We start from the raw sequence: 26,692 nt of genomic DNA on the forward strand, positions 1-26,692 counted from the left end.
CAACATAAAAAGGACATGGAACTGTTGGAACAAGTCCAGAGAAGGGCCACGAGGATGATCAGGGGACTGGAGCACCTCCCGTATGAAGACAGGCTGAGAAAGTTGGGGCTGTTCAGCCTGGAGAAGAGAAGGCTGTGTGGAGACCTCATAGCTGCCTTCCAGTATCTGAAGGGGGCCTATAGGGATGCTGGGGAGGGACTCTTCATTAGGGACTGTAGTGATAAGACAAGGGGTAACGGGTTAAAACTTAAACAGGGGAAGTTTAGGTTGGATATAAGGAGGAAATTCTTTCCTGTGAGGCTGGTGAGGCACTGGAATAGGTTGCCCAGCAAGGTTGTGAATGCTCCATCCCTGGCAGTGTTCAAGACCAGGTTAGACAAGGCCTTGGGTGATATGATTTAGCGTGAGGTGTCCCTGCCCATGGCAGGGGTGTTGGAACTAGATGATCTTAAGGTCCTTTCCAACCCTAACTATTCTATGATTCTAACTTTCCTGAAATACTCTAAGTCCTTGATAGCTCCCCCCCCCCCCCCCCTTCTCTTTCGTAAGATCAGTGAAAGAATTTATTGTTCCTGAAAGTGAGGGATTCTGACTGCTGGCTCGACCTGGCTGCAGCAGAGGGAGGCACCATGTGAGCCTCACACAGCCATCTCTGCAGCTTAGATCTGACCTGCATATGCACTCATCCTATGCCAGCCCTGGACATCCCCAATGCATCCTGCCCTGGCACTCCTGTGCCAGCATGGTGCTGGCAGCGTGCAGAGATGGCCTCTTTCCAGAGAGGCTGTGTCAACTGCCCTTGTCACCATCACATGACTGTACACACACAGCAGTGATCTGAGCATGGTTAGACTTCTCTGAGCCCAGTGACACTACACCTACCACGGCTGCAGATGCTGCACCTCCTGCTCATCAGGATTTTCAGGGGGTGGGCTATAAACTATTTGGGGGGAATCATATGGAGGGGGTAAACTCTTTAGAGGATCCCATGCCTTAGGTTCCTCAGTATTTCCCTTAATTTTCATTTGTTGTTTTTAAGGGGAACAAGTGAACTGCAGGGAGGGGTAGAATTTCTACCTCCTGCTTCACTGTTAATCCTGACTCAAGTCGCCCAGGAGACCTGTTACAATTCTCACACTCCCAGCATACTGCATAATCAGACTCTTCTTGTGAGAAAGGTTCCTTAACACAGAATCATAGAATAGTTAGGGTTGGAAAAGACCTTAAGATCATCTAGTTCTAGCCCCACTGCCATGGGCAGGGACACCACACACTAAACCATGTCACCCAAGACTCCATCCAACTTGGCCTTAAACACTACCAGGGATGGAGCATTTACCACTTCTTTGGGCAGCCCATTCCAGTGCATCACCACCCTCACAGTAAAGAACTTCTTTCTTATATCTAACCTAAACTTACCCTGTTTAAGTTTGAATACATTGCCCCTTGACATTTACATATTTTAAAGCTTGACATTCTTATGTTTCCTCAGCCCCATACTTTAGCCAAAAAGCCACCAATGGCTGAATACTTTCTCCATATAAAACAACAGTATTGTGTCATCTTTTTCCTATCTTTTCCCTTGGTATAAGACATGTCTTTCCAATTTTTCAACATCCTCCCTAAGGGACTTTCTGGAGGAATATTATTCCCAGGATGATTCCTCTAATCCCTTCTCTTTTCCTTAGGCCTATTTTTCTTATTCTCCATTCTGTTTCCCAAGAATTCCTTTCAACAAGTCCTTACACTTTGTCCTTCTCCAGCTGCATCCCTCACGGAATAACAGAAACCTGGATCCAGATTCCACACTTGTTTCGTACTTATTTGTACATCTCAGACACACACACTCACTCATGTCTTTTAGAATGTCCCAACCACCAAGGTAATACTTGAAGTCCAATTTTCTTACCTTGGTCTGTGCACAGAGTTGCCTGGTTACTGTAGTGGTGCCTACTTTTTCCTCTGTCTCTTTTTCCCCCTCTGGTTTACTGGGTCTACCTTATAAAAATGGTCTCAGGATTTCAGTCAGTGGCTGTGGAACCCCCATTGGCTCAGCACGAGGCCTTTGAAATCAACGGGACGTGTCTCCCTGTCCTTTGTCAGCAGAGGTCCCCTCAACTATGATTTGATCCCATATGAGCTCCCAAATTGTGAGAAATGGTCTCTAGATAAAAACTTAAGCTCAGGGTAGACACAGCAGTGAAGCAGCTATTTATTAATGTTTGTGCAAAAACAGGTGTCCTGGCAAGTAGGCACAGACAGCAAAAGCTGAACTATGATTTATATTTCCTATCCCGTCCTCAAGTTCCCTCCCTTGTTTCCCCATTGGTTGGGGACTCCAAGGTTTACAGCCTATCCGACGCATATAATCTACGTGCTAACTGTCCCACCTCTGGTTACATCTCCCCTTACTCGATTTCGTATGCCCCTTCCTCTTATTTATTCATTTATTTCCTTTTATGGTTTGATTTCATAACTCTCTGGCAGAAATGTGGTACCTCAACTTACTGTTTAACCTGCCTGCACCTGCTTAGTTTCATAGGTTGTAAAAAGATAGTATTCTTTTTAATCACAGAGTGTATCTTTCGTCTAGAGATGATCTTGTCTTTAACCACAGAGTGTGTCTTTCTAAGTTATGGAATCTCAAACAGTTTGTTTTGTTTCTTAGTAACTTAGCCCCAGCCCCAGTATTGAAAAATCTTAATATTGCAAACCCTTAATATTGATCTTAAAACTTGAATATTGTAAATCCTTGTATTGCAAAGCCACATTCCCAATTATGCAAAAACAACAGCTGCTCTCACAGCCATGGCTCCTCATCCTGTCACCTGTAAAGAGTCTGGCATCATCTTCTTGGCACCCACCTTTCAGATATTTATATGTATTAATGAGATTCCCTCTATTTCAGATATTAACGGTAAGCGTCCTTCCGCTCAAGAGGGAGGATATAGAAGGTACACATCATGGGGTGCAGAGTGGGAGGGTTGACCTTAGACCTGATCCTATAGTGAATTCTAATCTGTTTTTACAAGTAAGTGGAGAAATAAGTGTTATTTAAATTCTTCTGTCTTCTGCATACTTCATTAAATTAATGTTTCTCCTCAGTCTGCAAGCTCAAATTGTTACTTTTATTTCTGAATCAGCTCCTTAAAATACTGGTTTTGCCTGAGGAATGCCAGTGTATTTCTGGATGAGTGCCAGGAGGTTTGCAACCAGAGAGAAGAATGTGCTATCTCAGTAGTTGATGAAACAAAATTGTTCTTTTCCTTCCCCACTGAGATTGTCAGATGTCCTAAAGCCTTTTACTTTAGGAAACACTAGTTTCCAAATAGCCTTAGGCTTGAAATCTAATTTAGTATGGTATCAAGTTCCCTTTAGAGAGTGTTCTGAGCCTAAGCATCATCTAAGTGCTCTTACTCTATAAGCAGTAAAGGAAACTTTTCCTGGAGCAATACAATTTAGTATGAATTTAGCATGGTTTGTTAAATTTTCATGATCAGTTTGGCTCATGCTAATTGCTAAACTAGCAGCTTAAGGGAGGCTGCTACTTTGGTATTCAGGAAGTGCTGAAATACTGAAACTAGTACATAACATCTCCTTTTGCTTCACTGAAATTTCCCCTTATTGTTAAACACTGGTTCAGTTATGGCACCAATATCAACATATGAAGTGCTGGTGTCACTGAATGTTCCAGAGTTTGAGGATTCCTGGTTGAGAGAAACACAACACAATAAAGAATCATAACTAGTTTATTAATACAGGGAAAATATAGAGGTAACAAAAGATACAGTAAAGGATATCTCTGATGTTTGGTTATCTTACCAACCCCAAGGACCATGTAATGACGATCAGGAAACCAGCTCTGAGAAACATCATTGTAGTGCAAGGTAGCAGGCTCAACCTTAGCGGGCGTCCCCTGGGAGGCAATGTTGACCTGGGTGGCATGAGGTTCTGCCTCTCCACATTGCCTGAGGCTCGGGCCTTTATACTAGCAAAAATGCATACTCATTCTGACGTAGGGGGCCAGCCTACATCAGAAGAAGTGGCCAGCTATATCTAGAAAGGTCTCCAAGGGTTGGGACTTTTCCAGGGAGGAGCCAAAGCAGGACCTTCCTAGGAGGAGCTACCATGGACAAACAGTACTTTTCTATTTTTGTGTGTTCCACCACAGACCATTATTTAGTGTCACTGACACACTGAAGCATTTTAAATTATGATGTTTAACATTTTTTATTTTGCTACGAGTAAGGCTGTGAGAGCACAGAGCATCTACAGTGATCTTATCTGTAGTATGGTAAAAACAAGGATGGGGAGGAAAGTGATGTTTTGGCAGCACTGTCACCTCTTCCTGAATATTAGAAAGTTATGTTGTTTACGAGTGAAAATTGTGTAATCTGTCTATTCTTTTGGAAGTTGAGTCATTGAACAACTTTATAATATTGGCATATGCAGAATTAAAATGTTTATTTTGATTAAATAATGAATTAATTTGACAGTACTGCATGTGATTACATGCACATAAGTATATATATAAAGAGATTATATAAATAAAATAATGAGCTATTCTGCTTGAAAATAATCCCTCCTAAACTATCATCTTTTTCCAGATTTGTATTATGGTGGAGAAGCTTTCTCTGTAGAGCAGCCACAGTCCTTTACTTGTCCTTATTGTGGAAAGATGGGCTATACGGAAACATCTCTTCAAGAACATGTTGCTTCTGAACACACAGAAACATCAACAGAGGTGGTAAGCCGCTTCAGCACTGTTTTTCAATTCCAATGAAAGTATATGAAAATTTTGAGAAAATTAGTTGTTTTTCTTTTTTTTTTTTTAAGTATGTGTTCATTTAAATGCTGACTAGGAAGGTATGTACCATACATACATACACATCATGATGGTGTTTTCCCTCTTGACTCCTTGAGCTACTAAGTCCCAAGCTCAATGATACTACATCTGCCTACAACATCACCTGACATTCTCTCAGCAGTCTGAGTCAAGGTTATGCAGCTGAGTCCTTGGATCCTTGCTATGCAGGCCACTAAATCCTGATGTTACAGAGAGGGTTAAACCCTTGTAAAAATAAATAGCTTTTAAATATATTGTTTTTTTTATAAAGCAGCCCTTGCTTTTTCTCTTTACCCTACCACTTGATTTCTCTGATGATTTCAACAGTAGAGATTGGTGCAAAGCAATTACGGAACAATTATTTTGCTTCTGTTTTTGTCAGCAAGTGTTCTGATTGCCTCAAGTTTTTATATCTAGATGTTACTGTTGCTTTTGCCAGAAAGTCAGAAATTTTTCTGAAATGTGAGGTGACTTTGCTATGTAAATGATAAAATAATAAGTAACTTGGATTTTGATACTATTAGAAATAGTTTCTTCTCAGCTTTCATTTCAGTGCTGAGAAACATGCTACTTAGCGTTTGGACTACTTTCTCTTTAGAAAAGCGTAGCCCTGTTTTTAGATTTCCCTTTATGGTGCAGGGGTATGGTTTGTATTTATTTTTAAAGCCCACTTAACTAATTCGACAGTTCTGTGTGTTAGCAAACCAAGGTTAAATTATTGACCAAGAAATTTGGGTATCTTTCCAGCAGTGGGTGATATATTCATGTTTATGTGTGAATACTGTTTATGACTGACGAATGTATGATTATAGAAGGACATTCAGGGAACTCTTGTCTTATTTTTTTTTTTTGTAGATTCCCATAAAAAACGTGCATGCTTGAGGAAAATTATTAAAATCTTAATAAGTTGTGGGGAAATGACTTGTGATTTTGAACTTGTTTGTTCTGACCTCTAAGCTGTCTTCACTTTTTGAGAAATTATGTGGGAGGAGAATCTCTCTCCTTAGAGTCTACTAAGGGCCTTATGTGAAGGAATAGTAGAGGAGGTAAGACTGTCAAATCCATTCTGAGACTCAAAGGTGTCTTAGTCTTTCATAAGAACATATAAACTATTGGCATATATTTATTTTTAGAACTAAAACCTCAGTAATTATTATTTCTCCATTAAAGGATCAAGGATAATGATCAGCAATACAGGGCAAGTGTGGACAGACATGGCTGGTATTATGATGATTATTAATGTTGCCATTGCATTTCAGTAGAGCGGAGTGATTAATAAATAAAACACAGCATTCAGAAGTTTTTTAGGGTTGCAGCTGTACAAACTGTAAGAAATGCCATCAGATATCATAGAATCATAGAATAGTTAGGGTTGGAAAGGACCTTAAGATCATCTAGTTCCAACCCCACTGCCATGGGCAGGGACACCTCACACTAAACCATGTCACCCAAGGCTGTGTCCAACCTGGCCTTGAACACCTCCAGGGATGGAGCATTCACAACTTTCTTGGGCAACCTATTCCAGTGCCTCACCACCCTCACAGTAAAGAACTTCTTTCTTATATTTAACCTAAACTTACCCTGTTTAAGTTTGAACCCATTACCCCTTGTTCTATCACTACAGTCCCTAATATTTTAATTAAGTTTCAGAATAAAGAAAGCAGTTTTCTGCTACTCAATTACACTTAGATTCATTCTGTACTTACTAAGGCAGCAACTAGCCTGAAGTGAAAGGACCAGGTGGGGTGGGCCGTCTTTGGCTGGCAGCCAGGTTCCTACCAAACTGCTCTATCTCACCTCTCTCCCTAGCAACAGGATGGGTAGAAAATATGGTGAAAAGCTCATGGGTCAAGATAAGGACAGTGACATTACTTAGCCATTACTGTCATGGGCAAAACAGACTTGACTTGGGGAAATTAGTTTAATTTATTGTCAATTAAACTGAAAAGAACAATGAGAAATAAGAATAAATCTAAAACCACCTTCTCCCATCCCTCCCTTCTTCCCAGGCTCAACTTCACTCCCAACTCTTTCACCTCCTTTTCCCTCCCTGAGGAGGATGGGGAATGGGGGTTGCAGCCAGTACATCAGATATTGTCTCTGTGGCTCCTTCCATCTCATATTCTTCCCCTGCTCTAGCATGGAGTCCCTCCCACGGGATACATACTTCATGAACTGTTCCAACATGGGTCCTTCCCACAGGCTGCAGTTCTTCAGGAATAGACTGCTCCTGCATGGATCCCCCACAGGGTCACAAGTCCTGCCAGAAATATCTGCTCCTGTGTGGGTTCCTCTCCATGGGCTGCAGCTTCCTTCAGGGCACATCCACCTCCTCTGGTGTGGAGCCTTCTACAGACCACAGTAGCTGAGCTTGGTTCTCTCACATTTCCTCACTCCTCTCTCACAGCTACTGCTGTACAGCTTTTTTTACCCTTTCTTAAATATGTCATCACAGACATGCTATCACCATCACTGACTGGCTAAGCTTTGGCCAGGGGTGGGGCTGTCTTGGAGCTGATTTGAACTAGCTCTGCAGGCCATGGGGGCAGCTTCTGGTGTCTTCTCAAGCCCAAAAAGTTTTTAACATGTACAGCAAAAAAGGGAGCATGGCACAGATCAGATAAATTAATATTAAGAACAGATAAGTTAATATCATGTTCAGCAACAGTTAAACATATAATAATGATATGTTCCCTCTAATGCTCTGGTCAAATCTATCATCTCAAAAATTTTGAGTCCCACATTGGGTGCCAGAAACGTTAGTTGTGGTTTAATCCCATTTGGCAACTAAGCATGACACAACTGCTTACTCACTTCCCCCCTGCCCCTACTGTGATGGGGGAGGGGAGAATAGGGGTGAAAGTGCAAAAAATTGTGGGTTAAGATAAAGACAATTTAATAGGTAAAGCAAAAGCTGCCTATGCAAGAAAAGCAAAATAAGGAAATCATTCACTCCTTCCCATTGGCAGGCAGATGTTTAGCCATCTCCAGGGAAAAAAGGGCTCCATTGTGCATAATGGTTAATTAGGAAGACAAACAACATAACTCTGAACATCACCCCTTCTTAATTCCCTATGTTTTTTATTCCTGAACACAATTGCATATCAAAGAATCATAGAATGGTTTGGGTTGGAAGGGACCATAAATATCATGTAGTTTCAACCCCTTCCACTAGACCAGGTTGCTCCAAGCCCCATCCAAACTTGCCTTGAACACTGCCAGGGATGGGGCAGCCACAGCTTCTCTGGGCACCCTGTGCCAGTGCCTCACTACCCTCATAATGAAGAATTTTTTTCCTAATGTCTAATCTAAATCTATCCTCTTTCAGCTTAAAGCCATTTCTCCTGTCCTATCACTACATGCCCTTGTAAAAAGTCCCTCTCCAGCTTTCTTGTAAGCACCCTTTAGGTATTGGAAAGCTGCTATAAGGTGTCCCCAGATCCTTCTCTTCTCCAGGCTGAATAAACCCAACTCTTTCAGCCTGCCTTCATAGGAGAAGTGCTCCAGCCCTCTGATTATCTTTGTGGCCCTCCACTGGACTTGCTCTGACAGGTTTACATGCTTCTTATGTTAGGGGCCTCAGAGCTGAATGCAGTCCCCCAGGTGGGGTCTCATGAGAGCAGAGCAGAGGGGGAGAATCTCCTCCCTTGACCTGCTGGTTATGCTCCTTTTGATGCACCCCAGCATACAGTTGGCTTTCTGGCTGGGTCATGTTGAGCTTCTTGTCAACCAACACCCCCCAAGTCCTTCTCCTCAGGTCTGCTCTCAGTCCATTTTCTGCCCAGCCTGTATTTGTGCTTGGGATTGCCCAGACCCAGGTGCAGAACCTTGCAGTTGGTCTCGTTGGAGTTCTTGAGGTTTGCACAGGCCCACCTTTTGAGCCTGTCCAGGTCCCTCTGTATGGTATCCCTTCCCCTCCAGGGTGTTGATGGCACCACACAGCTTGGTGTCATCAGCAAACTTGCTGAAGGTGCATCAGTCCCACTGTCCTTGTCGACAACAATGATGTTGAACAGTGCCAGTCCCAATACCAACCCCTGAGGAATGCCCCTCATCACTGATCTCCACTTGGACCTTGAGCCATTGATCACAACTCTTAGAGTGCAACCATACAGACAAATCCTGCCACAGAGTGGTCCATTCATCAGATCCATTCCTCTCCAATTTAGACACAAGGATGTCATTCAGGACAGTGTCAAATGCCATGCACAAGTCCAGGTAGATGAGGCAACCTTCCCTTATCCACCAATGCTGTAGCCCCATTGTAGAAGGCCACCAAATTTGTTAGTGTCTTGGTTTAAGCCCAGCCGGTAACTCAGAACCACGCAGCTGCTCGCTCACTCCCCCCCTTCTTCCTCCCCCCACTCCCAGAGGGATGGGGAGAATGGAAAGAATGTAACTCCCACAGGTTGAGATAAGAACAGTACAGTAACTAAGGTATAACACAAAACCACTACTGCTACCACCAATAATAATAATTATTCCACTCTATTCTGCTCTTGTGAGATCTCACTTGGAGTATTGTGTACAGTTCTGGTGTCCTCAACATAAAAAGGACATGGAACTGTTGGAACAGGTCCAGAGGAGGGCCATGAGGATGATCAGGGGGCTGGAGCACCTCCTGTATGAAGACAGGCTGAGAAAGTTGGGGCTGTTCAGCCTGGAGAAAAGAAGGCTGCGTGGAGACCTCATAGCAGCCTTCCAGTATCTGAAGGGGGGCCTATAGGGGTGCTGGGGAGGGACTCTTCATTAGGGACTGTAGTGATAGGACAAGGGGTAACGAGTTAAAGCTTAAACGGGAAGTTTAGATTGGATATAAGGAGGCAATTCTTTCCTGTTAGGGTGGTGAGGCACTGGAATAGGTTGCCCAAGGAAGTTGTGAATGCTCCATCCCTGGAGGTGTTCAAGGCCAGGTTGGACAAAGCCTTGGGTGAGATGGTTTAGTGTGAGGTGTCCCTGCCCATGGCAGGGTGGTTGGAACTAGATGATCTTAAGGTCCTTTCAACCCTAACTGTTCTATGATAAGGGAAATAACAAGGGGAGAGAATACAATTGCTCAGCACCTGGTGACCGATACCCAGCCTGACCCAAGCAACGATCCCAGGGACTGGGAGAATGAATAACTGTCCACTGTAGGAGAAAATCGGGTTTGAGACCATCTAAGGAACCTGAAGGTGCACAAGTCCATGGGACCTGATAAGATACATCCATGGGTCCTGAGGGAGCTGACAGACATTGCCAAGCCATTATCCATAGTATTTGAGAAGTCATGGCAGTTCAGTGAAGTTCCTGCTGACTGGAAAAGGGAAATATGACCCCCATTTTTAGAAAGGTGTCCTGGGTTCAGCTGTAGCAGTCATTTTTCTCCTTCTTAGTAGCTGGTTCATTGATGTGTTTTCAACTTTAGCCTGAGAACAATGCTGATAACACACCAATGGTTTCAGTTCTTGCTAAGTAATGTTTACTCTGACCAAGGACTCTCATGCTCTGCCAGCGAGGAGGGGAACGGGAAGCCAGGAGGAAGCAGAGACAGGACACCTGACCCAAACTAACCAAAGAGGCGTTCCATACCACAGCACGTCATGCCCAGTATAGAAACTGGGGGGAGTTACCCAGAAGGCCCAGATCTCTGCTCGGGTCAGGCTGGGTATCAGTTGGCAGGTGCTGAGCAATTGTATTGGGCATCACTTGTGGGTTATTTTTGTTTTGTTTCGGTTTTCTTAGTTTTATATTCTCTCCTCATTATTTCCCTTAGTAGTAGTATACTGTACTGTAAGTGGCGAGGAGAAGCAAGACAGGCCAACCCAATATGGGTGATAAGCAAACTTCTACTTTATTTGTGACGCAGTTCACTTATATAGGCGTGGTATTTAGTCACGCCTCCTAGGCACAACAGTATTGGTTAGATCCACACAGCTTCCTCCACATTCTCCTCCCACATCAGGTATCCAGTTACCTGTGGGGCCTACCCCTTGCCTTGCTCGCACAGGCCTCTAATGCTCCATGGCCTTGCTCTTAGAGCCATTCTGCAACACTGTACTTTACTTATTGGACTGTTCTTATCTTAACCTGCAGCTTTTATGCTCTTTTGATTCTCCCCATCCCACCCAGGGAGGGGGGAAGGGGGGGGTTGAGAGAGAGGGTGCATGGTACTTTGTTGCCAGCTGGGTCTAAATCACGACACACAGGTTTCCTGCTTGCCAGATAGTCCCTCTTGATTCCCACTAGAATCACACATGCACTCATCCCACAGGCACTACACATTTGCAAGTTCCCTTAGGCCTTACTAGCACAGACTCTTGCCTACTTCATACTCCTGCCCAGACTCGAGGCTTCTCCCTACTTATTGGCTAGTCCAGCTTGAAGTTTGCACACATGCACACCCGGTTTGGGCAAGATGCAGACACCTACCTTCTCCCCCTTTACCCTAGCAGCTCTCACCAGGCACCACATGGACTGTGGGTGGTGGTCTTACTCCAGCCACCAGTGCTGGGCACCTCACTCATGCTGCCCCTTCCCAGCTATTTTTTGAGACACACACAGTTTCTGCCTCAGTGGCTGGAGGCAGAGAGCATGACTTGCTCCAGTAGCTGATGTTAAGACTTCACTCATTCCAGCAGCTGACACCACAGTGCTGGCATCCCTGGTCTGACTGGAGTAGCTGGCACCAAATCCACTCATGACAGCCCCCCCATAGTGAGCACTCCAAGCACAGTTTGTAGTACCTGCCCTAGGTCTAGAGAGGTATGGCCCCTCCAGCTACTGATGCTGGGACCCTCACTTGTTCCAGTAGCTGACACCACAGGGGCACCTACAGCCCCAGACTGAATCTAATAGCTGGCACCAAATTTCATTCACACATACACAGGTCTCACCAGTTGCTGGCACTTAGTCCTTGCAGCACACATACACATGGGATAGAGACTGAGATTATGCAGATAGATTGCTAAGATTTAATAAGAAGATATAAGAAGACGGGACAGACTGTGATGAACAGGCTCAGGGCTCAGCCAGACAAACATACTGACCAGCTCTGTTTTACATGTGACCTGACCACTTTATACCCCTTTCTGTCTACCCTCCCCTTTGTTCTTTGTTCCTCCCAGCTCTCCCTTACCCCTGCATGTCTCTTCATCATTTTGCATGGTTCATTTGATTCCCTCACCCCTCCTGGTCTGGTGCCCAGGGTCTCCCACCTAGTTTACAGTCTTATCAGTTGCAAAGTCCAGGTTGATCTCCCTGGAAGAGTAGTTAAGACCTAACATACTGTATGGAAGTATCTCCTTTCTCGCTTATTAACCTGTGATCTGTCAAATTTTAAGGCTGCCCTGCAAAACTGTTGCAAAGGACTTTTAAGGCACACTTCTCTCTGGTGGATGCAAAGTCATTGGGAGGAAAAATAAAAAATAATAAATGAAGGTTGCTATGGCAGCAAGTGTCCCTAGAATTTTTAAAATATGTGTTTAGGCTTAAGGAAAAAACAAAGCTATAATGCTGTCTCACAAAATTCTTGGTAAAAATAAGGAGTTTCTCTTCACTGCCAAGTCTCTACTTGCATGTTACTTCAGAGGATAGCCTCAGTGGTGATACTTTAATGAATATTCATATCTGGTTTCATTCTCCTTATCACACTTCTCTGGTGAGATGAATAAGAAGTTGCTTGGGGATTCAAAGAACAGTAAATAAACTTGATAATGTCATACGTAGGTGCATACAAGCAGGAATCCTGCATAACCAGACTGAAACACTGCAGATAGGATTTGCAAATTTTACTTTTCTTTTTTTTTTCATGGTATTATTAAAAGCATAATTACAAGGAAAAGTGTGTCTTAAAAAGATACTAAAATTAACAGCTGCATTTGAATACATTTACTGTTTTAAACCTGTGGCTGTTTAGATATAGGATTAGAATGTGACATTTAAAGTCAAGTGATCAACTCTGAATTATGTGTTTAGTGATTTATGTAAAGTTGGTTGTGTTTGGTTTTTTTTTTTCTCACTTTGTTGTTTCAGATCTGTCCAATATGTGCAGCATTACCTGGAGGGGATCCTAATCATGTCACAGATGATTTTGCAGCTCATCTTACACTGGAACACAGAGCTCCTAGAGATTTAATATCCTTTCTTAAATTGAGGGAAAAGGGATACTGTTTCTTATGATAGCTGTAACTACTTATTTTGACTTCTGTAGTCAAGTGGCTACATCAGTTTTGCTTATTTTTTAGAATTGGTGTTTAGTTATAGGGGATCTGTATGTCTGAATTTTTTATATGTATATATATTTATATCTATCAGACTGTGAATGGGCTTTAGGTGTAGCTTGGAAATGTGGGTGTGTGGTTTTATTTCTGAGAGCAAAACCTTTTAAAGATGTCTTTGATGCTGCTTCTTTCTGCACTTCATTTTTTACCCTTCTTGGTCATTAGTTCTGATACCATTTTGTGTATGAGAAAGCAGCAATCCATATGCAGTAGTGTATTATAGATAATTGCAAGACTAAAGGCAGTAAATTTCACTAAAAGCAAATGTGTTAGAGAATGCTTTGAGCTTTGAAACTGAGTGGGTTTAAGTGTTTGATTAGTTTTATCACCATATTTCAATGGGGTAGTTCCAGCCTGTTATTTATTGTGGTTTTTTGTAAGATATAACTAGAAGAGATATCAGGAGACTTCCTAGGAATTAAGGCTGTCTTTCAGTTATATGCAGATTGTAGTGATATAACTACTCTCAATGAGTGAAGAGCTCAAAATGTCAGCTTCTTTGCACTTTAAGTACAATTTTCTTTTATGTTACTTGGTGTTAGGAATAGTAATGTTGCTTGTGTTTTTGCTATACAATACCTACAACATAAATTTAGAAGGTACTCTTACTCCATGGAAGTACAAGCCATCATGAAAAGCTCTCGTTAAGTGATCTCTATAAATTATTTATCTTTCTGTATCTCATTAAAAAAATACACTACTAGTGTAATTTAATAGTGCCCTTTTTGTTCAGGGCTTCTTAAAAGAAAAAAAAAAGGCCTAACAACTCAAGTTCATTATATTTATGAATAGCAATATTATAGGAAGTGGTTTCACTTTGGTTGTGATCTGTATTTACATTTACATTTAAATTTGTTATTTAAATAGTCCCAATTACACAGTTTCCTACTAAAGTGAATGAGGTGTTGGATTAGAATTCACACTTCTGGAGCTTTTTCTCCCTCTCTCACATCAGTGATATCAGATGATAACTTAATTGGGAAATGTGTGTTTATTATTAGCTACATAAGAGCTAGAGAAATCAAAATAATCTTTTCAGTTACTGAGTAAAGGCCACAGTGTCAGTCATCACGACACTGATGGGGGGGAGCTTTATAAATTGGACCATGTTATAAATAATTATAGAAAATGCATGTGGAAGTTTTTGTACAGCACTGCTTTATCAGTCAGTGTTGCCAAGTCCATAAAACTTGACAGAGAAAATTTTTCTGGGCTAACTGTTCAATGTTGGGTGCTATTTCATGTCTTCTGACAGCCAAGACTAAAAGGAAGAAAAGGGGGGAAAGATTTCCCCCCATGCAGTTGCTAGCAGTTTAGAAAAGGATATTGTCTTCTGTGTAGTAGTTAGAAGGGTTTTAAAGCTGTTTTAAATGGCTGCACATATTTCTCTTGAAGAATCCTGTGCAACCACTGCAAGATATCACCTTTATCCCTGGAGACTCTGAACAGCTGAATAAATTCCAGTTTCTTTCTTAAACAATTTTCAACTGTTTTACTGATTAAAACATGATTTTTGTCTTGACCGTATAAATGTTTCGAGCTTGGTTGCTTTCAGTATATGTTTGCAATGAGTTAAGAGTTCCCAATGCTTTTTTACCCCCAGCATAGTTGGGTGATATACACAATATGCATGATATACATCAATATACTCTAAACTAGTATTTAAATAATGTTGTCTTAACACTTTCAAAGGTGCAGTGAGCAAGCTACTAAGATCCTTTTCTAAATGAGATGAAGGCTGGAATTTTCCAAAGGATTTATATTAAGCATGTTCTAGTTATCTTATTTCCTAAGTTTACTTAAAGAAAAATAAAATCCCAGAATGGGGGCATTTTTCTGTCAGATGTAGCTATGGAAAGCTTCCCAAACTGCATGAGAGCAGTAGTCAATATTAGTGCCAATGTTCTGTCACTACCATTATACAGTATCAACAGATTCAAAGCAAGAACAAACCAATCCGTGCTAGACAACTATATTCTGTCCTAGGGGAGATTCCCCTCCCCAAACCCTGCAATTGAAAAGTTTTATGCTTTATAGCATAATAAATTTGAAAGAGTCAATTCTTCCTGAAAATATTTATTATAGTAACTGTATATTCTTACTTGCCAAAAGAAGTCTAATAGTTTTCCAGTATTAAACTTTTCAACTCATGAGGAAATGAATTCTACACCATAATCGTACGTTGTAGGATAAGTTGGGCACCGGTCTGATACAAGTAATAGATTTTATACAAGTGATAAACATGCTATTATTGAAAATAAGAAAATTGGAGATAAGGTGAGCTAAAGGTACTAATTTAGAAATTTGGAAAATCAAATATGTCCAAGTACATTATTTCCTAGCTTAGTAGTTAATTCCACTAGTGTTTCTTAAGATAAAAGGAAGCTTTAGCTAGACTGTATTAAGAGAACTCATGTTAACACTGTTTTGGGAAAGGTAATCTTTAAATTATTTGCTGATAGTCTCTTAGTATGTATGAAAAAGCTTATATTTCAAGTCATAGCTTTTATAGACATTTCCTAAGAAACACAGGAAAAAAAAGTGGAAGAGCTTGTTTTCATAATTGGAGCAAATTGAATTTGTGTGGAGAAAGAGAAGGAAGATGAAGCAAAGGGGTATTAGAGAAGTGCTGAATTCTCTGTTGACCTGCATTTCCTTGAAGAGTGGAGTGGGTGAAATTTCTTGGATAAAAGTATAAAATGCAATAATTACTGTGTGCTCTTGGCAAGACTGGCAATAAAACTTTGTAGATTATTTTCAGTATTGAAATACCCTTTTTTCCCAATTTTTATGTTAAAATCTTTATGTTTGTTGAGTAATGTGTTTTGCTGAATATGCATCATCAGTTTAAATTACTTAGTAGAAAACTGTTCCAGAATGCAGGAAATCCATCCTGACAATTTTTAAACATGATAAAAAGTCTGGGAAAGATGAATTTGGTGCAAGCAGCCCTGGATGCCTTGGGTTCAGATCTATAGGTCTGACTGGCACTATAGCTATGATTTCAGTACACTTAAAATTTGAGTCATTGTTTTATGAATGAGGAATAGTGTGTTGCCTGATTGTTCCACCTGGTAAACGTTCTTGCTATTTAATACTTGATAGCAAAAGACTTTTCTTAACTGTTTGGTTATGATGAATCTAGTGGTGTTCGGCATGTACGTAGAATGTTTCACCCAGGCCGGGGTTTGGGAGGCCCCCGTGCACGTAGATCAAACATGCACTTTACTAGCAGTTCCACTGGTGGGCTTTCATCTTCTCAGAGTTCATATTCTCCAAGCAATAGAGAAACCATGGATCCTATAGCTGGTAAGAGCTGTAACCACAGATTTTAGCTCAGAGTCCTTCAATAGACTTTGAAACAAAATCCAAGATTATAATAGTTGCCTTGGTTTTCTGTGTTTTGAAAAAAAAAAATAATGTGTGTATATTTATATACGCTTCCCAGTGTTATAATTGTTGGGTGTTTACTGATGAAAAGTATCTTTACTTGGACTGTCCATTACACTCCCTCCCCCTCCCCCCCCCCCCCAATATATACATAGATAAGATTCCTCCCATCTTGAGCCTTCCTGTTTCCAGGCTGAAGATTCCCAGGTCTCTTCTCATATGATATGTATGTATGCATTTTTAAATGTAATTGTTTCTAACTACCATTACCTACTTCAATGTATCTAGCCTTAATTTGCTGTGTGCACAGTGGTGTTCGAGATTAATCTTAATTTTTTTTAGCACAAACCAAGTGCTGTACTTGAATTCATCAAGATGAAATTGGTTTAATTGGAATATTCTTGTTAGACATTTAAAATGTGCTCAGTTTACTTTCAGATTACAGTTTGGATGACAGGCTTGCTGATCTTTAGGAGGTCTTTTAACTCTTTAAAAATTCTTTAAGAACTATTTTAATAAGCATTTTATATAAAGCTGAACAACAACCCTGCCTTAAGGTTGTGCAAGGGGAAGGTAAGTCTGAATCCAACCTTGAGCTGATTGACGCAACTCACAAGATGAAGGAGACTGGACCCTTGTCCAGTTACAGAATAAAGAGCACATGAGTGTGAGAACTGGTCTCTAGGTTCAGGCAGGCCTCAGTTAGACACAGTAGTGAAGCAGCTATTTATTAACATTTGTGAAAAACAGGTATCCCAGCAAGTAGGCACACACAGCAGAAGCAGAACTATGATTTATATTTCCTATCCCGTCCGCAAGTTCCCTCCCTTGTTTCCCCATTGGTTGGGGACTCCAAAGTTTACAGCCTATCCGACACATAAAATCTATGTGCTAACTGTCCCACCTCTGTTTACACCTCCCCTTACTCTATTTTGTATGCCCCTTCCTCTTATGTCTCCTTTTATGGTTTGATTTCATAACTCTCTGACAGACATGTGGTACCCCAACTTACTATTTAACTACAGAACCAGTTTGCACAGGCTTAGTTTCATAGATTGTACAAAAAAAGGATTCTTTTTAACCAGAGAGTGTATCTTTCATCCAAAGATGACAATGTCTTTAACCACAGAGTGTGTCTTTCTAGGTTATGGTATCTCAAACCCTTTGTTTTGTTCCCTTAGTAACTTAGCCCCAGCCCCAGTATTGAAAAATCTTAATATTGTAAAGCCTTAATACTGCAAAGCCCCATCCCCAATTATGTGAAAACAACACTGTTTCTCTCACATGAGTAATGGACAGGATCCAGAAAAAGCTGACCATGGAAAGTTGATCCAACCACCCACCCAACATTAAAACCAGTGCCACCAGAAAAAGCGTGTAAAGTATTAGTAATTGGAGATTCTGTACTAAGACATTGAAATACCCATTTGCCATCCAGGCAATTTCTCTAGAGAAACTTGCTGCCTACCAGGAGCTTGCATTTGTGATATTACTGAGAGGCTGCTGAGCCTGGTGAACCCAGCAGATTATCATCCACTCCTACTATTCCACATAGGATCCAATGATACTGCAACAAAGCAACTTAGAACCATCAAAAGAGAATATATGTCCCTTAGAACAACTGAAAAAGGATCAGGAGCATAAATGGTATGCTCTATCCTCCCAGTCAGATGAAGGAGTTCAGGAAGAAGACCAATTGAACAGGTGAATGTCTGGTTGCATAGCTGGTGCCATACTTAAGGTTTTGGCTTCTATAATCATGGAACTGCCTTTGGGAAAGTGGGTCTGTTAGGAGCTGATGAGATTCACCTGATCAAATGGGGTAAGAGGGTCTTCATCAGCAAGCTGACTAGACTTATAAGGAGGGCTTTAAACTAGATTTAATGGAGAAAAAGGGTTGGGGTTGTGAGTATCAGATAGGAATCATAGGTTGTTGATGTATTAGGAACCAACAGGGAAACACCTGTGAAAAGCCTCAAAGGAATTTGGGCATGTTCCTCTAAAAAGGTGACAAGGTTGATAGCTCAGCTGAAGTACTTCTATATCAATGCACATAGCATGGGTAACAAAGAGAAAGAGCTAGAAGCCACTGTGCCGCTAGAAAGGTATGATGTAATTGCTATTGCTAGAACATGGTAGGATGAGTTGTGTGACTGGAGTGTTGCAACTGATGGCTGTAAACTGTTCAGAAGGGTTAGACAAAGAAGAGGAAGTTGCCTTTTATGTAAAAAAGAAAAAAAAAAGGGCTGAGTGTACAGAGTTGTCTTTGAGAATGGACAGGTTAAGAGCTTATGGGTAAGAATTAGTGGCCAAGCCAACAAAGGAAACTTTGTGGTTGGTGTTTGATACAGGCCACCCCATCAAAAGGAGCCTGTTGACAAAGTGTTCTTACTCCAGCTACAAGAGGCATTGCACTTGCATGCTCTGATCCTGCTGGGGGACTTCAGTCACCTTGCCATCTACTAGAAAATTTGGATAATTTTTTAATCTGGATAATAGCCCAACCAGAGGAGAAACACTGCTAGACCTGTTGCTTACTAACATAGATAAGCTAACTGGAGAGATCAAGATTGTTGTAAGCCTGGGTTGCAGTGATCATGCCCCAGTGGAGGAAAGCTTGAGGGATATAGGCCAGGTGAAAAGAATAGTCAGGACTCTAAACCTTAGGAAAGCAAACTTTCAGTTGTTTAAAGAACTAGTGGATGTGACCCCCTGGGAAACTGCCCTCGGGGACAAAGGAGCAGTAAAGCAGATAACTCTTTAAGAGCATTTTTCTTGGAGCACAAGAGCTCTCAATTCCCGTGTACAAGAAGTCAGGCAAGGAGGGTGGCAGACTGGTATGGCTGAGTAAGGGCCTCCTGATTAAACTGAAGTGTAAGAAGGAAATGCACAGGCAGTGGAAACAGGGATGTGTATCCTGAGAAGGGTATAGGGATGCTGCCTGGATGTGTAGGGATGGGACCAGAAAAGCCAAGGTGCAGTTGGAGCTGAATTTGGCAAGGTATGTGAAGAATAATAAGGGCTTCTATCAGTATGGTGGCCAGAAAAGGAAAATTAAAGGAAATGTACCCATCCCAAATAAGATATGCGAACTAGTGACAACCAATGTGGAGAAGGCTGAGGTGCTCAACAATTTTTTGCCTCAATTTTCAATGGTAATCTCTCTTCCTACATATCTCAAGCCCCTGAACCTCAGGGCAGGGACTGGGGAAGCAAAGTCGCTCCCACTGTAAGTCAGGCCAGTCAGACTCATCTTTGTGCCTGGTAAGATCATGGAACAGATCCTCCTGGAAGCAATGTCGAGGCATATGGAGGACAGGGAGGTGATTAGAGACAGCTAACATGGCTTCAGCAAGGGCAAATCGTGCCTGAGTAATCTAGTCACCTTGTATGATGGAGGGGCTGCATTGGTGGTCAAGGGAAGAGCTACAGATGTCATCTATCTGGACTTCTGCAAGGCCTTTGACGTGGTCTGCTCCAAACTGGAGAGATATGGGTTTGACAGGTGGACTGTTAGGTGGATAAGGAATTGGCTGGATGGCAACATCAGAAGAATTTCAGTCCAAGCTCAATGTCCAAGTGGAAACCAGTAATGAGTGGTGTCCCTCAAGGGTCTATACAGGGACCAGTGCTATTTAATATCTTTATCAGACAATGGGATTTGAGTGCATCCTCAGCAAGTTTGCAGACAATGCCAAGCTGAGTGATGCAGTTGATTCCCTAGAGGGAAAGGATGCCATCCAGAGGGACGTTGCAAGGCTTGAGGAGTGGGGTCCATGAGAACCTCACGAAGTTCAATAAGACCAAGCGCAAGGTTGTGTGTCCAGCTCTGGGGTCACCAGTACAAGGGCATGGACCTGTTAGAGTGGGTCCAGAGGAAGGCCACAGAAATGGTCAGAGGGCTGGAGCACCACTTCTATGAGGAAAGGCTGAGAGAGTTGGGGTTGTTCAGCCTGGAGAAGAGAAGATTCAAGGGAGACCTTATTGTAGCCTTTCAATATATAAAAGGAGCTTATAAGAAAGATAGAGATATTTTATTATCAAGGCCTGTAGTGACAGGACAAGGGGCAACAGTTTTAAACTGAAAGAGGGTAGGTTTAGATTGGATGTAAGGAAGAAATTTTTTACTATGAGGGTGGTGAGACGTTGGGATGGATTGTCCCATCACTGGAAGTGTTTTAGGTCAGGTTGGACATGGCTTTGAGCAAAGTGATCTAGTGAAATGTCCCTGCCCATTACAAGTCCCTTCCAACCCAAACCATTCTTTGATTTACATGTCATATTTTGGTCAGGTTTAGGAGAATTTTCAAGGGGAAGATGTCTCATTTTTAACTTCTAACAATCACACAGACATGGTTTTAGATTTACAGATATAATCTGTATTTTTTCAACTTTGTAATTTTCAAGAATAATTTCTGTATAAAGACCTAAAAATAAAAATTGATCAAGTTGTTGATTTTTTTTTTTTTTTTTTTTATCTTTTTAAGAGATATATTTTTTCCTAATGTGTAGGACAAGGGGTAACGGGTTAAAACTTAAACAGGGGAAGTTTAGGTTGGATATAAGAAGGAAATTCTTTCCTGTTATGGTAGTGAGCCACTGGAATAGGTTGCCCAGGGAGGTTGTGAATGCTCCATCCCTGGCAGTGTTCAAGGCCAGGTTGGACGAGGTCTTGGGTGATATTATTTAGCATAAGGTGTCCCAAGGTCTCCTTGGGTGCGCTCATTAAGTGAAAGGTAAGTGTCAGGGAAACTTCAGAACTTCCTGCACTTACCTAAGTTCCTGATATTATGTGCCTTTGCTTCAGATCCTGGAAAGGCATGAATGGAGCTGCTTATTGTTAGGCTATGATTCCTTCAGAGGCAGTGAACCAACTTAAGAGTGCATTGCTTTTGAAAGAGGAAGCTGTGACTCCACCCCCTTTCCCCTTTCCATAGGCATAGTTCCTTTGCCTCTGTTGTGCTAGCTGCTCTTCAGGCCCTCTGTGACCTGATTTAACTCATTGAAATGGCAGAAAAATAATAGAAAAAAATAGTTTTGAATTGACCTCCGCAGGTTGTCTGTTTCCAACCCCTTTCTCAAAGGAGGTCTGTTTAGATCAGGTTGCTCAAGGCCTCATTCAGTTGAGTGTTGAATGCCTTCAATGACAGATCCTACAACCTCTCTGGGCAACCTGTTCTAGTATTTTAAAACCTTCATGTTTTAAAATGGGGGGAGGGGGAGATACAAAAAAAAAAAACAACAAGCCAAACCCCTTTGGTTGTAATTGGAATGTCCCATGTTCCCTTGAATAACTTGTCCTACTGCTGCATGACTCTGAGAAGAGTCTACCTTAGTCTTCTCTGTATCTTCCCATCAGGTAGATTCAGACAGCAATCTTCCAAAGTGTTCTTTTCCAGGTAGACCAAACACTCTTTCCTCATGTACTGTGTTCCAGCCTCTTGATTATCTTGGTGGCCCTCCACTAGACTTGCTCCGTTATGTCTATGTGTCTCATCCCAGGGAGCCTAAAAATGGACACAGCACTCTGGATGTGGCTTCACCAGTGCCAAACAGAGGGGAAGAATCACTTCCCAGGAGCTGCTGGCTGTGCTCCTACTACTAAAAATATTCCAGCAAAAGAAGATGAAAAAATTTCTGTCATCTTAATGAGTTAAGTTAGGTGGTGGGTCTGTAAAGCACTAGAGTTAGTGCAAGGAGGAAGGATGGTTGTGTGTCCTGGAGTGCAAGACTTTCTCTTACTGTTACAGTGGTGTTAGTTCAGTTGAGTTAAATGTGAAGTGGCTGCCTTGGTTTATTTCAGCCTCACAAGGCCTTCCCATTTAGGAGCATGTGTAAGAAAATTGTATTCCTTTGAGTCCTGTGAGTTTTTTGTTTGACTGGGTTTTTTTGGTTGGCTTGTTGGTTTGGGGTTTTATTTGTTTTTTTGGTAGAAGTAATATATTTTTTGCATTCAGAGAATGTAGTGCAGCTTGGCTGGGTGTCTGTGTCATGCATGCCAAGCCTGTGTCTCAAATTCATATCTGCTACCAGGGATCTGTTAAGTTGTACTCAAGGTGATCTTACAAACAGTAAGGATAAATACATCTGTTTTACCTGGCAGTGTTGTAAATCTTCCTTTGTACTGGTATAATAATTAGTACATGCTACCAGAAGTTAAAACTTGTGCTTGTAAGAGACTTGTAAACATTATTTATTTATTTTTCTCCTTGTGGTGGTTATCAGTTAATTAGTGAAATAAAATATTGGTAGTTAATCTCGATATGATTATCTGTGCTAATGACTTGAGCATTTACTTTTGGCATTCCAAGTGTTCCTGATGCAAAGTGCTACTGCATTGTGCTTTATTCCCGTAAGAAAAGCCTAGTTTCAAAGGATTATATCTTGAAAGTAAAATGGGGAAAATTTTCATGACATGTAATAACAACTTGCAGCTTTAATGAGAGTTGAATGGATGGGGCGGGGGGAATAATCTATTACTTCTGCCCTCCTTGCATCAAACAAACAAAATAGTACTCACAACTTTGTGTGGAATGTAATCTGTAGTAAATCACTGAGCAATAACTTATTATTAACATTTATTTTGGAAAATGCTTAGCATGGACAGAATTTGTCACAGTCTTGAACTCTGGAGGAAAGGAATCCAGGCTAGACTTTTTTTCTTTGTTTTTTGTTGGGTTTTTTTTTTTTTTTAATTGTTAGAATATCTATCACCAACAAAAAAAAAAAAAGCCTTGCTGTGGTCAAATATTTTTCATGTAATACAACATTTGAAAAACCTTTGTCTTCTCTGCAGCACACACAGCTTCCCACTAGAATATGCATTGGCAGTGCATGGAGGGATGGATATAAAGCCAACAACTGAAGTCAGAATTTAAGAGGTTTCTTAGTCAATAACTATTTTTGACTTGAAGTTAAAATTTTAGAGGATTATTGTACAGGATACTGCTTATATGGTATTCTTCATGGGTTGGCTCTCATTCATTTAAAAAGCTTTAAACTTTGACTCTTATGCACAGTTCTTTAGATGATTCTTAATCTTCCTTACCCTATGGGCTTTGAGACATGGGATACTTGTAATGGATACCCCATGAAGCTTTATTGTTCATTAATTTCATTGATGAAATGTTTTAGGAAGCAAACTAATTGATTTACTGGTTTTCAGGATATTTATGCTGTTCTGTGATCTGTATTTAAACAGATTTCACTGTAGAAACTTCTCTCTTTTCTGGCAGAGCTTTTATCTCAATTATCAGGCGTGAGACGTTCTGCAGGGCAGCTCAATTCTTCTGGCCCTTCTGCTTCTCAGTTACAGCAGCTGCAGATGCAACTGCAGTTGGAGCGACAGCATGCACAAGCAGCAAGACAACAACTGGAGACTGCACGCAACGCAACTAGACGCACTAACACGAGCAGCATCCCCACCACTCTTGCACAGTCTATAGCAGCAACCAATGCATCTAATACAGAAAACAATCCTCAGACTATACAGAATTCCCAGTTTCTTCTTACAAGGTAACTTCTGTGGTTTTAACTCTTCTGTCATTTCTGTTTTCCTTGGTCCTCTTATGGACATTGAGTTCAGTGAAACTGCTTCCAGATGCCTAATGAAGTTTGTAGTTGAGATATTATGGTTTTGTTTGTATTTGTAACGTCTCCTTTTCAAGTCTCCTGTGCATTTCTTCCTAGGCAGTGAATAAATATTACTTCCTGTTTCTCAATTTGAAAAGAAACATAAAGGATATTACTTTTGTAAACTGTGCTTGTTTACCCTGCTATTTCTGATAAAACAGAAGGCTTCTGAGCCTTTGTAATAATATGTTTCAAACTTTTATGCTGATAGTGAGTGGAGAGAACATAAAAGGTAGCTTTATTTAATAGGAAATGATTCTTTAATGAAGGCTGAAGGTTGAATAGAGGTATATATATTAAAGTATTTTGGATGAAAAAAGCAAAGAATTAATTATTAATAAGCAGAGTACATATCTGCTTCAGAAAGTATAGTTAGATCCTAGAGTTCTATAGAATAGAATAGTTCAGTTGGAAGAGACCTACAATAATCATATAGTCCAATATGCTATAGAAGATTTGCCCACTCTCATTCCAGCTCTTTTAGGAGGTTTAGAATCTTGATTTTTCTTCATTGAAGAGTGTGTGTGTGTGTGCCTGTCTGTCTCAATTACATGTTGAGAAAGAGCACAGGCGTTTAAACAGTTTCTGTGTTTAGAAACCTGGGTTGGGATGATTTATTGCTTACATGCTGATTTTTATCAAAACTTGTGACAATATGTCATGGTTTAAGCCCAACTGGCAACCCAGAACAATGCAGCCGCTCACTCACAACCCCCCTCTTCCTCCCCCCGCTCCCAGAGAGATGGGGAGGAGAACTGAAAGAATGTAACTCCCACGGGTTGAGATAAGAACATTCCAGTAACTAAGGTATAACACAAAACCACTACTGCTACCACCAATAATAATAATGATAAGGGAAATAACAAAGGAACAGAATACAACTGCTCACCACCTGCTGACCGATACCCAGCCCAACCTGAGCAGCGATCTAGCCCTTCTGGGTAACTGCCCCCAGTTTATATATTGGGCATGACGTGCTGTGGTATGGAATACCTCTTTGGCTAGTTTGGGTCAGGTGTCCTGTCTCTGCTTCCTTCTGGCTTCCCCTCCTCCCTGGAAGAGCATGAGACTCAGAAAGTCCTTGGTTGGAGTAAACATTACTTAGCAACAACTAAAACCATCAGTGTTATCAGCATTGTTCCCAGGCTGAAAGTCAAAACCACAGCACTGCACCAGCTACTGAGAAGGAGAAAAATGACTGCTACTGCTGAACCCAGGACACAATATTTCAATCCAAATTTTTTTTTTTAAATAATAACTTTAATGAAAGTATCTGCAAATGTCAGTCACTGATATTGTGAGCTAGGATAGAACTGGAGTAAGCAATTTTCTTGCTTCTATTAGGTGATGGTGCATGCACTGATAAGTGAAGTGGATAATGTGCTGTGCTTTGGGAATCTCTGGGCATTATGTGTGTAGTAATGTATTTTGTGTCATGCTTGCATTTAGAGGTTGTCCTGGGGGCAAAATAAGCACTTAAGGGATGACTAGTGGTTTTTAACACCCCTTAAAATAAAGCCCCTCTGAAGGGAAAGAAACTTCAGAAATAGCTTTTTTTGTTTGTTTTTTTTTCCTTCAGCCTTAGAATCTACTTCTGTGAAGTTTTTTTGAAGCATCTGGGAACAAGTTTGTTAAACTTCTGTATTCTTGTATCAGGAGTGCTAGGTATTGTCAATCTGTACATGTCAAAAGAAGTGCAGTAGTACCTAGGTACCTAGGTGGTTTCACAGTGGAATGGCTTTCAGATGTTATACAGCATGCATCAGACCAGCTGTTTAGGTAATTAGTGAAAGCCCATTTTGTTGATGGTACTACTAAGCCTGTCTTTTCTCTTTCTGTGATGCTGTGCAGGTTGAATGATCCCAAGATGTCAGAAGCAGAGCGTCAGTCAAAGGAAAGTGAACGGGCAGACTGCAGCTTGTTTGTTCAGGAGCTTCTACTGTCGACTTTGATGCGGGAAGAAAGTTCCTCCTCAGATGAGGATGAACGGGGAGAGATTGCTGATTTTGGTGCTATGGGCTGTGTAGATATTATGCCTCTCGATGTTGCTTTAGAAAACCTAAATTTAAAAGAGAATAATAAAGGAAATGAACCTCCTCTTTGATGGCATCCCGCTTTGCAGACAATGTCCTCTGTGCTGTATTTGCCAATGAAAGTGGACAACATCTATCTTGGATTTGTTTTGGTGATTGTAGTTTCAGGTCTGTCACTCTTGTTACATTGTGCACATACAAAGGAAGAGAGAAAAGATATATACAATAATCATTTCCACTTAACCAATTTTTACTTTTAGCGGGTAAATATAGGTTGCAGTGCAGAGAAGAAAAGCTCTGTATCCTGTAGCTTGACATGCAAAAACCTCTCCTAATACTCCACATTCAAACTGAAAAGAAAAAAAAGAAAAATCTCTAATGAAGCTGCTGTGTGTATTTATGAATATTAATGAATAAAAATTGCTTGGATGGTTTAATGTAACTGCTGCATGATTTTTACTTTTTTTTTTTCAGCGTGCATGAGTTTTAGTGATCTTGTCATTTAAAAATGTAACTACAAGGAGTACAAC

At 41.1% G+C, this 26,692-nt stretch overlaps 1 protein-coding gene across 1 annotated transcript; it reads left to right on the plus strand.

Moving 5' to 3' along the window:
* Positions 1-4,607: 4,607 nt before the first annotated feature.
* Positions 4,608-26,604, plus strand: LOC130601498 (E3 ubiquitin-protein ligase KCMF1-like). Its single transcript, XM_057413606.1, has 5 exons — positions 4,608-4,744; positions 12,860-12,961; positions 16,242-16,416; positions 23,733-24,012; positions 25,981-26,604. Exons 1-5 carry the CDS (start codon positions 4,679-4,681, stop codon positions 26,231-26,233), a joined length of 876 nt encoding a protein of 291 aa, XP_057269589.1. The 5' UTR covers positions 4,608-4,678; the 3' UTR covers positions 26,234-26,604.
* Positions 26,605-26,692: the final 88 nt, after the last annotated feature.

This window comes from Pezoporus wallicus, unplaced genomic scaffold (genome assembly GCF_028554395.1).
Source record: "Pezoporus wallicus isolate ANWC-B61680 ecotype Strahan unplaced genomic scaffold, APGP_CSIRO_Pwel_v1 contig_7520, whole genome shotgun sequence".
Classification (NCBI taxonomy): Eukaryota; Metazoa; Chordata; class Aves; order Psittaciformes; family Psittacidae; genus Pezoporus; species Pezoporus wallicus.

Excerpts from the sequence above, each read along its gene's own strand:
- LOC130601498 (XM_057413606.1), top strand. The coding sequence starts at position 4,679 with ATGGGCTATACGGAAACATCTCTTCAAGAACATGTTGCTTCTGAACAC. Across the intron at positions 16,417-23,732 it reads AACCATGGATCCTATAGCTG|AGCTTTTATCTCAATTATCA; the intron begins GTAAGAGCTGTA and ends CTTTTCTGGCAG. Across the intron at positions 24,013-25,980 it reads TCCCAGTTTCTTCTTACAAG|GTTGAATGATCCCAAGATGT; the intron begins GTAACTTCTGTG and ends GATGCTGTGCAG.